The sequence below is a fragment of the Ananas comosus genome, linkage group 19 (assembly GCF_001540865.1).
Source record: "Ananas comosus cultivar F153 linkage group 19, ASM154086v1, whole genome shotgun sequence".
Taxonomy (NCBI): Eukaryota; Viridiplantae; Streptophyta; class Magnoliopsida; order Poales; family Bromeliaceae; genus Ananas; species Ananas comosus.
The window spans coordinates 824,896-836,210 of NC_033639.1; the positions used below are offsets into that span (position 1 = coordinate 824,896).

Genomic DNA, 11,315 nt, shown 5'->3' on the forward strand with positions numbered 1-11,315 from the left:
AAAAAAATGTAGAAGTTGAGGGGGCCTCAATCAAAAAATAAAAGTTGAGGGGGTCTCCATACATTAATTATTACTATTTTTTTTAAGAAAAGGCTATTTTCATGGATACACTATTTCTACATATTCACTTTCTATATTTTTGGACTACTTAATTAATTAATTTCCTTAACGCAATGTATTAATTAAAGTATACTTAAGTAAACTATAATTAATTACCATGTCTATGGACATATTTCCACTAAATAACCACAAAAAAACAAAAAAAAAAATCATTGCGAAATTTTCTTATAAATATTATATGCATGGTTGGAGGATAATTAATTAAATACACCACCCAAAAACAAGCTTAAGGAGAGGATTACGTAAACATGGTGAGATCTCCATTAAACTTTTTTTTTGAAATTATTATTTATGTGTTTTTAGTTTTAGTTACTACTTTATAATATTTCTACGTAAAAATAAATGTTTGGACACGAAAAATTTTTTATTTTACATTAACTTAACTCCACAATAGGCATACATGTTTGATTAATTTACCCATATTATATTCCTATTAGAATTCAATGGTACTAATTTCATCTCATTAATGTAATGAATTGAATATAATGTTAAATATATAGTAAAATCAAATTACGTACCCTTTTGCTTGTCTTTTTTTAAACTTTTATTTTTCGTATCAGTACTAAGTATCATGTTATATATGTGCATGTTAAATATATATATAGTAAAATCAAAGTACATGTATTTTTTGCTTTTCTTAATCTTTTTTTTTCACTTTTTTTTATATTTCTATTTAGTATCATGTTATGTTCATGCATATGTATATATATGTGCAGGGTTTGATGCACTCTCTAGTATTTTTGGTGGGTGCTTCTCTTACTCTAGCAGGGAGATTGGTTACTGCAACTCAAAATGTTATGGACTATGGAGCCAAAGGAGATGGCACCTCAGATGACACATGTGTATGATTTATGAATCTCTCTCTCTCTCTCTCTCTCTCTCTCTCTCTCTCTCTCTCTCTCTATATATATATATATATATATATATATATATATATATATATATATATGTGTGTGTGTGCGCGCGCGTCTGTGTTGAATATAAATATTAAAAATACTATTCTATAAAGTTTAAGTTTTTGAAGAAAAATGATTGTTTCACATAATTTAATTTGACATCAGAGTAAGAGATTCTCATGAGTTTGAGCCTCACTAGGCTCCTTCCGCCTTTTAATTTCCTCCGACATATGATTCAGCCCCACGTCTCGGACCTATCAACATGTCTCGAAGTTCAAACATGAGAGTCACTGTTCAATATAAATATTAAAAATATCGTTCTGATTAATTGTTGTACATCAGGCGTTTTTACACGCTTGGCACGCTGCGTGTGCCGACTCGTCTTCTCCGACCGTGCTCGTCCCCTCGGGTTCGACATTCATGTTGAAGCAACTGAACTTCGAAGGACCTTGCAAATCCAACATCCATTTCCAGGTGTTCGAACTCTCGACCTCTCGTATTAGCTCTTAATTAAGCTTAAGCATCATTACTTTAATTAATAATAAGCGATAAGAACATTTTCTTGTATACCCCTGCAACTTTTAAATTTATTAATTTAAATGCGTGAAAAATCTTTCTTTTAATTTATTTTCAGGGGTCACTAAATAATGACCCTTGAAATATTGATATTTATATGTGCACCCTTGGAAACTTTGGTCCACAGGGCACATGCATGTAAATAGGGGCCTGAATGCAAATAAATATGTCGTTTAGCAGCATGCAAAAAAAAAAATCAATTTTGCAGGGGTATAAATGCAAACGCCATGCACGTAATAATAATATATATATATACTAAAAGATTGTATATACAAATCACTTAAGTGAGAGCAATATATTAAGAATTATATACATATATATATAGAAGCCAATTAATGCATGGTGAACTATATAGTAATTGTTAAACATTTTTATCTAATTATAAATACTAAAAAAATTAGCATTAATTAATCTTAATTAGAGAAGCATTAATAATTATGTTATATTTAATAGCAAGGGATGATCAAATGGCTCATAAGATCAAGAACAACATTTGGTTCTTTTACTCGCATTTTTTTTTCTCTCCCTATCGCGAACATTTTATGAAACTCTTTGACCCCCGAATTCAGAGTATCCTACTTCCACGTGACTCATAAATAAATATATAACTATATATGTATTTAATTAAATGTGAATATATGTATATAGGTATTAGTGATTCCTTATGTTGTTTTATTATATATATTGATGATCGAATATAAATATATGTATATAGGTTGATGGAAATATTGTGGCACCAAATATGGTGTGGTCGAAGAACGCGGACCATTGGATCACTTTTTCGAACGTTGATGGACTAAATATTGATGGATCGGGTCAGATCGACGGTCGAGGTGAACCGTGGTGGTCTTGTAAAGGAAATAAAGTGAGTTCTCAATAAATAGTTAATTTGTATATCTACTTAATTATCTTAATTAACCCTATTATATATATATATATATGTTGCTCATGCAAATAAATATATATATACATGCACATTTGTATATTTTCATGTTCATCTATTCTTTTTTTTCTTTTTCTTTTTCTTTCTTTCAGGAATGCTCGAGTCTAAATGATGTGAGTATAATAAGCTCCTCCAAAACAATATGAGATAACAAAAGAATCAATTACATAGCATGTGTATAAAGTGTTACATATATACATATATAAATTGATCTCATCATATATATAGTTTTAATGTTTGGTGATATTTCATAGTGATCTAACTTTTGATAACATTTTTCGATGCAGTTTTTTTTTATTTTGAAGTGCAGTAACGTTCAACTTAGTAATTTGAAGTTCATAAATAGCCCTCGAATGCATGTAAGCATTTATCAAACTGTTGGAGCTCAAATAAGAGGGCTAACAATTACATCTCCGGAGTTTAGTCCAAACACCGACGGTTTACACGTCGAAAAGAGCCAACATGTGGAGATCTTAGACTCGATTATCGGAACAGGTAATAATCCTATTAAGTCAATTTTTAAATAGAAATTATTTGAGATGATTTTAATGATATAGTCAAATGTGTGATTGTAGGAGATGATTGCGTGTCGATCGGTACCGATACCTACGACATCAATGTGACTCGGATAACATGCGGTCCTGGACATGGCATCAGGTCGATTTTTTTAAAATTACATGCATCTTTTCTTGGCTTTTCCATGAAATCTCAAGGGAACTTTTGCAAGAAAACTATTTTTTCTAGAAACCAAACAGACGAAAAATATTTTTCCAGCTAGCCATAAAATTATTTTCTGTTTTTTTCCCCCTTCTATGAAACAATTTAAACACCCCTTTGTAGCTATTTCCTCCTATTAATTGTGTCTTATTTTAAAGTTTGTTTTGGAAAACAAGTTTATACTTATACGCAACCAAAGAAACCACAATTTAAAGCTTCAAAAAGTATGAACATTTTTACTCTCTAATAAATTTTGATATTATTAGCTATGAAGCTTATTGAACCATTTTGATTTTGATTTTGACTAAGTAAGTTACTTAATTACTTATGTTTAGCATTGGAAGCTTGGGTAAGGATGATTCTGAAGCAATAGTAGAGCAAATAAATGTTTCTTATTGCAAATTCGCTGGTACGACGAACGGCGTAAGGATTAAAACATGGCAGGTACATATATGATCAAACTTGTTCTTCGTATCGATGAAGTTTATATTATTTGTGTTGAATATATTGGACATTAATAAGTTGTTAGAATTAACAAACTTTTCTCTTCGATTTCTCTCATTCAATTTGTATTATTTTCCCTCTTAATTTATTTATCCTTTTACCAGGGTGGTTCAGGTTATGCAAAGGAGATAACATTTAGTCATATTACCCTTTATTCTGTGGAGAAACCAATTGTTATAGATCAGTATTATTGTGTTGGTGATCATAACAATTGCAAAAATAAGGTATGTTTTAATTACTAGTAAATGTTTTAGCCAAGTTATTATTATTTGTTCGTTATTGAACTCGATCGCCGCTCAGGTGATGATGAACGATCGATTCAATGGTCTCAAAATTTAATTCTTATTTCCCAGTAAAATTTTTATCTTTGTATTATAATATCATTGCAATCAAACAAATTAATCTCTTGTTAAATCAAGGGCACTCTCTACATTTTTGTTTACAAAAAATTTCTTATATAGAGATTAATTAAAAGTCTAAGGCAATAGTGTAATTTAGCTTTCTTTTGTTCATTTGTACATAATTCTTCTTCAGTAAAACAATATACAAAACTTATCTGAATAATAGNCATTGCAATCAAACAAATTAATCTCTTGTTAAATCAAGGGCACTCTCTACATTTTTGTTTACAAAAAATTTCTTATATAGAGATTAATTAAAAGTCTAAGGCAATAGTGTAATTTAGCTTTCTTTTGTTCATTTGTACATAATTCTTCTTCAGTAAAACAATATACAAAACTTATCTGAATAATAGATCGTTTTAAATTTGCTACCCAACCATTTAGAATTTTAATTTTACTATCAAATCTTTCAATTTGTTTGATTTGAGTTAGTCAACGGCATTTTGACTTCAAAATTGAATGCGTCCTTTATCTTTACAGGTTTAGTTAATTAATATACTTGAGTGCAGCTAGGATGCTTATGGAAGCACGGAGGGCTCCGTGCTTCCACTCTGTTTTCGATGTTCGGACTTTCGAATCGACGATCGGCTCCGTTAGACTTGATCTAGAGTATTTGGAGTATCTAGAAAATAAATTTTGCAATTTTTCGATATCATTTGCCTAGTGATCGAAGTGGCTCAAAATCAACGGTTGAAAATAAAAGCCTTACAAAATATGATGATATGACATTAAAATTTTAGATCAAAGTTATTGATCTTGTTTTATATGGTATAAAGAATTTTCTATCAAAATTTCATGTGATTTGGATATTTCTACACCGTTAAACTTGCAACCGGCTCACCACGGCCATTAAAATTATTGATTTTGAGCCCCTTCGATCACTAGGCAAATGATATCGAAAAATCACAAAATTTATTTCCTAGGTACTTCAAATACTCTAGATCAACTCTAACGGAGCCGATCGTCGATTCGAAAGTCCGAACATTAAAAACGACTTGAAAGCACGGAGGCCTTTGTGCTTCCATAAGTATACCAGCACAACTCAATATACTTTATCCAATTCTCGCAACTATAAATTCACTTAAGTGATAATTGGCTTAACTTTTGAAGTCAAAATACTATTTGCTGACTGAATTGAAATGTTGGGTAAACTATGGACTATTTTGATTTGGCGATCGAACCTTCAAATTTTAGATTTATCGTCTAACCTTCCAATTTATTTGATTTGAGTCAGTCAACGGCATTTTGACTTTAAAATTTGAATGCGTCGTTTATCTTTACAGGTTTAGTTAATTTCATGGAATTCTCGCGCGCAACGATAAATTTACTAAAATAATTAATAATTAACTTAAACTTTGAAGTCGAAGTACCGTTTGCTGACTTAAATCAAACAAATTGAAGGATGTTTAGATCAATTCTGTACATACGTACGTTAGTACCTCCTCCTGTTTTTCTACACGCTAACTTTGTTATCATGTTTTAGACGTCGGCGGTTCAAGTATGTGACGTGCATTATTCTGAAGTAAAGGGAACATCATCGAGTGGCATTGCTATAAGCCTTGCGTGTAGCGAGACGACGCCGTGTGCAGGTATAACCATGGAGAACATCAACATCCAATCTACAAACCAAGGAGAAGATGAGACCACAACTTGTTACAATGCGCAAGTGAATAAGAAAGGCTATGTTGTCCCTTCTATCTCATGTCCAACTTAGCTATTTAATCATGAAATGATTTTGATTTTATGGAATTACTATCAAATTTTTGTAGTGGTAGTAATTAAGGAGAAAAGTATATGTTATATAGCTACAATGAGTAGTGCTCCTAGTGGAAACATTAGTATTAGTTGTTACTTTTTCTACTTCACTAGCCTTGTGAATGATAATTTTATGACAAGAACATTATCATGTTTGCTTGTTTTGCTTCATTCTTAATATGAGCAATGCTCCTATACACCAAAAACATCTTAACCATTAAAATTTTTTAAATGGACGGCCAAGATGCACCCTTTAAAAGAGGATGACCGGTATTTAATACCATCGGTACCGGTCAACTCTTAACAGGGCAAATTTTTTTTTTTTTTTTGCAACAAGGGCATTTTGATAAATTTACATCTTATAACATATCCTCTTTAGCTAGAAAGGTTTGGCGTTACAAGTAAGGAAGGTGTGTACCTTTCCTAAATTAAGTTTTCTTTACTAATATATTGCATTCAAATTTTAAATAAAAAATAATATATTATTGAAATCATTTAGTCTACCCCTTAGACTCGAACCTGACTTAAACCAAAGTTAAAAGTTTAGTCAATTTTGAATTTATTTGTATGATTTGATTATGAAATAAACTCTTAAATTTGTTTCTAATTTAAAATTTTTTGCATCGAAAATTATATGTAAATATAAAATATTGCAATTGAAAAATTATATTATACAATTTCTTAGTAATTGAATATGAAATATTATCCCCAAGTGAATGTTTGAAAGTTAATTTTCAAACATAGAATAATTTAATTTAAATAGTTAACAAATTTTATTTTTTTAACTATAATAAAAACTAAATCTAAATTTATAATTTAATTTTAATCAATATTTTTGAACTTTAATATTGTTTTTACTATCGAATGAACAATTTGAATTTAATTTTAAAAATAGAAGCCTTTAATTTAAATAAAAAATAAAAGTTATGTTTATAAATACAGCATAATTTACAATTTCAAATAAGTTAATTGTTAATTTGAAATTTCATGTCATTTTAATATCAAATTAACAATTTGATTTGAAATATACTAATCATTTAAACATAAATTTTTTCATTCAAAAAATTAAAATTAAAATTAAATTTGAATTTAATATACACAATTATATAGTTTAAGCTCAAATTTATTTTTAAATTCAATTTTATAAAGGTTTATTACTTATCATATTAGTACTATCTAATTTGGTAAGTAACAAAATTAAACAAGAAAACATATATATGTGTAGGGTTGATTAAATTTGGTAATTAGTTTTTATTTATTTTCTCATATTACCCTTACGAATAGTAACCTATTGAGCAGGTTACTACCTGGTGTATTGAAGCATTTCTCTCTTAATATATCTTTAAATTTTTACAAATGATACTGACTTGAAGAACGACAATAAACATGATGGTGCCGGCTTAAAGGGACCAACATCCTGCCCGGTGGCGGGAGGTCAAGTCGGGCTGAGTTACATTCGAAACGGCGAAAGGTCGGGTTGGGTCTAGTCATGTTCGAAGTAGCGTGAATCTGATTAGGCAGAGTTACAATCAAGACCCGTGGGCGCTGTATCTGTACGATTTAAGTGAATTGATTGCGTATTTTTAACAGCTCAAGTTTTTGAGATTAATGGTTAGCGCAAACAATATGACAGATTGTAGTGATTATATACCTTTGCAGTGTGGCCTTGTGTCACGATGCGTTTGTTTCACAGAAAGTGGAGAGGCGTGAAGTCGCTTTCGATCGTAAATATCCACTTCTAATATTTGATACATCATAACTTCATCTTTAGTTGAAATTCAAACTCTCTCGAATAGCATAATTAACTTCGGCCGGTCGTAGTACAAAAAGAAAAGTGAGAAAAAAATAATAAAACACTAGCCCAGTTCTCACACATCCAGCTTTTTTGATAAAGTGGAAATACGCTTGGGGATTGTTTNAAAAACTAATTTTTCGGAAAATTTTTTTTTTCAAATTTTATAAAAAAATTAATGTTTTTTTCAAAAAATTTTTAGGAAATTGAAAGTAGTAATTAATTTTTCATAAAATCTGAAAGAGAAAACTTTTCGAATAAACTATTTTTTTTTAATCAAATGGACAGAAAAATAGAAAAAGTTTAATTTCCGCAATAATTACTTTAAAAAAAATTTGTACTTTTTCGAGCAACCAAACAGTTTGTAAGAGTAAATTAAAGTTCACCTTTTTTTTCTTTTTTTCTTTTTTCAAATTGTGATTGAAAATGGAATGAATTAATAGTGGGTTGGTGGAATCTAAATACAACCCCCCCTAAATAATTCAACATTTATTGATTACACCCTCACTTTTTTCCTAATTTAACATACATTAATTACAACATCACTTTCATTGCTTGAAAATGCCAACCACCACCCCTAAAAAATATCTTTTTTGCGGAAAAGGACAGCTCAGGAGACCATTTCATTGCTTCCCAAAGATTCCAAACATCAATTTTAGTGTTGTCTCCTCCCACAAGCTTAAACAAGCTTAAATTAGTAAAATTTTTGGACCACGTTATTAATTAGGGTTAATTTTATGCAGGTCCCTACAAACATAGTGAATGATAAATAGATCCTTAAAAAGTTCAACTTTTATATGTTGTCTCTACAAAAGCCCTAATGTCTTCAAATGTTTCTGTCGTTAGTATCCGTTAAAAAAATTTAATTAATTATAGGTTAAATACTTAACTCTGGTTAATTTTTGACATTTTTACTCCTCTTATATTATACTGTTATGACTTTTGGAGAGACATTTGTGATGGCAAAATTAAAAATATAAACGAATTTCTAACCGTTCTCTAACTGTAACAAATTAGAGAGATATATTTGAAAATTTTAGAATTTTTGTAGGGACAACATATGAAAGTTAAATTTTATAAGGATATATTTGTCATTCACTATATTTGTAGGGATCTGTATGAAATTAACCCTATTAATTATTCGGTTAAAAAAAACATTTAGTGTTACTAGTTTAAAAAAAATATTCAGTGAGAACCCCTTAACTTTAACGCATTTTGCAATAGAGTCCCTAGCTTTTTTTTCTTTTTTTCAAAAAAATGGGTAAATATGTTTGGAGGGCCCCTCAACTATAGTGGATTTTGAAATAGCCTCCTGATCTATAATTTTTTTAAAAAATTTCTGCAAAGTGATTTTAGCTGGAGTTTTTACCGAAAATAATTGATAATTTTGTCAAATTTAATAGTTTACTATTAGTCATCGATTGTTATAAGTTTATTTGCTATAAAAATAATTAGAACCATTGAATTCGGTGGAATCGCTGTTAAATTTAATAATGTTACTAATTTATTCAATTAAACTATTTTTAAAAAAAATTAATAGTTAAAAATGTATTAATGAAAGGGGCCTCATCCTAAGTATAAGATAGATATTAAATCCTTCCTAGGTATAGGGTGGGTATAGAACTTTGAAAAAGCAATGATCAATTTTAAATACATTATTTATCAATAATATTGTTTTTTGTGGATTTTTCTATTCTTAATTAGTTCTCCATTGCACCTAATAAGAAAAGAAAATGTCAGTGTATACTCCAAAAAAAGGTGTATCTATTACACCCCATATTCTAAAATTTAATTTTTTAAAAAATTTTTAGTATCATAATTAAAAAATTATTAAATTAAATGAATCAGCCATTGTTCTCTAAAAGTTTTAATTATTAAAAAACGATATTTATATATTTTGTATTTAAGATGCCAGGCTCGAATTTACGATGTTCCGCTATGATATCGTGTTAAATTAAATTAAATAATTATTATTCTTTAAAATTTTAAATTATTAGACAATAATATTTATATATTTTATACTTAACAAAAAAAAATTGATAAGACATGAATAAAATAATGGTGCTTTGATGATTAGAACATCAAATTTAAATTTTGGAAAAAATTCAAAAAACCCCATGTGGTTTCGCACTTTCTTGTTTTAGTGCCCGGTGGTTTAAAGCGTATCAATTTGCCCCCCTGTGATTTTATTTTTATCTTTTCGGCTGCTTTTTTTTTAATATTTCATTAAATTATATGCAAAAAACTTCAGATACCGATCTAGATTTATCGAATATTTATTTTAGTACCCTTTAATTTTAACTTTGTCACTAATTTAAGAAAAAATAATAATAAAACTGATACTAAAAAGAGAAAAACGAAACCACAGGGAGGCAAATTGATCCACTTTAAACCATAGGGTACAAAAGTGAGAAACTGTGAAACCGCTAAGGATTTTTTGAAGTTTTTCCTTAAATTTTTTTTGGAATATAGAGATTGCAATGCTCTTGTGCATGTTATTTTCATCAATCAAGTAAGAATTAATGATGGCATTGGAGAAATAATGTACTTCCAATCTTTGATATGTGTGTCAAATCTATATTGAATGGTGATTGATTGTTTGATTGAAATGATGATGTGGAGTGGGCCATATTAATTCTAATTATAATATAAGTTAGAGTTAATTACATACAGATTCCTACAAATATAATGAATTACAAATATATCCTTACAAATTTTATTTTTCATATATTGCCTATACAAAAGTTCTGATACTTTCAAATATGTTCCTATATTAGAATCTGTTAGAAAATTTTAGTTAATCATAGGTTAATACTTAATCATGATTAGTTAATGAGATAAATTTACCTTTTTATCCCTTTTCAATTAAGGGTCGGGATTTTTGGAGGGACATATTTGTGATGGCAAAAAGATTATTTCACTTATAAAATAAACAGTATTTTAACGATAACAAACTAGAGGAACATATTTGAAAATATTAGGACTTTTGTAACGATAATCAATAAAAGTTGAACTTAGTAGGAATATATTTGCAAATCACAATATTTGTAGAAATCTGTATGAAATTAACCCTAAAAGTATATAAGTTAATACTACAGTTCTATAATAATTACTTTTATAGTAACAGGTTCATGAACCTTAATTTCGTAGAATAATGGGCTAAGAGCGTGTTTGTTTAGATTGAAGTCTGATGCGGAAGTCGTGAGTTCATATAACTCGAGATCGTCAGTGTCCGGAGGTAACGTCGACTTTCGATTCTCATGCAGCGCAGAGTTCAAGTCACTACAACAAAATTAGGTTATAGGGACACATGTTTAGGATATGTTTATATAAGTATCCAATTTATGCCAAAACTTAAAAAAAAATCTACTAATGTCTAAATATAAAGTCCAATCCAACCAAAAATAAAAGGTTACTCTACTCAACCCACCCCACCCAGCCCATTCGGTCCGATTACAAACAGAAAAGAAAAAGTAAAGAAAAATTGATTACCACTTCCCCTTCTTCCCTCACTCAATCGACTGAAATTCTAGACGAAGATCCCTTCCTCTCGTCCTCCTCCGCCACCGCAGCCAACGAGATAGAGTTCCGGCGGCTGCTAAATACTTAAA

General features: G+C 29.4%; 1 protein-coding gene across 1 annotated transcript; it reads left to right on the forward strand.

The window, feature by feature from the left end:
* LOC109725216 (polygalacturonase ADPG1-like) lies at nt 843-5,871 on the forward strand. The gene is made up of 9 exons (XM_020254318.1): nt 843-962; nt 1,359-1,490; nt 2,628-2,648; nt 2,841-3,030; nt 3,111-3,214; nt 3,411-3,427; nt 3,588-3,696; nt 3,861-3,980; nt 5,641-5,871. The coding sequence occupies exons 1-9, from the start codon at nt 843-845 to the stop codon at nt 5,869-5,871; spliced, it is 1,044 nt and encodes a 347-aa protein (XP_020109907.1).

Excerpts from the sequence above, each read along its gene's own strand:
- LOC109725216 (XM_020254318.1), top strand. The coding sequence starts at position 843 with ATGCACTCTCTAGTATTTTTGGTGGGTGCTTCTCTTACTCTAGCAGGG. Across the intron at positions 3,031-3,110 it reads AGACTCGATTATCGGAACAG|GAGATGATTGCGTGTCGATC; the intron begins GTAATAATCCTA and ends GTGTGATTGTAG. Across the intron at positions 3,697-3,860 it reads TAAGGATTAAAACATGGCAG|GGTGGTTCAGGTTATGCAAA; the intron begins GTACATATATGA and ends TCCTTTTACCAG.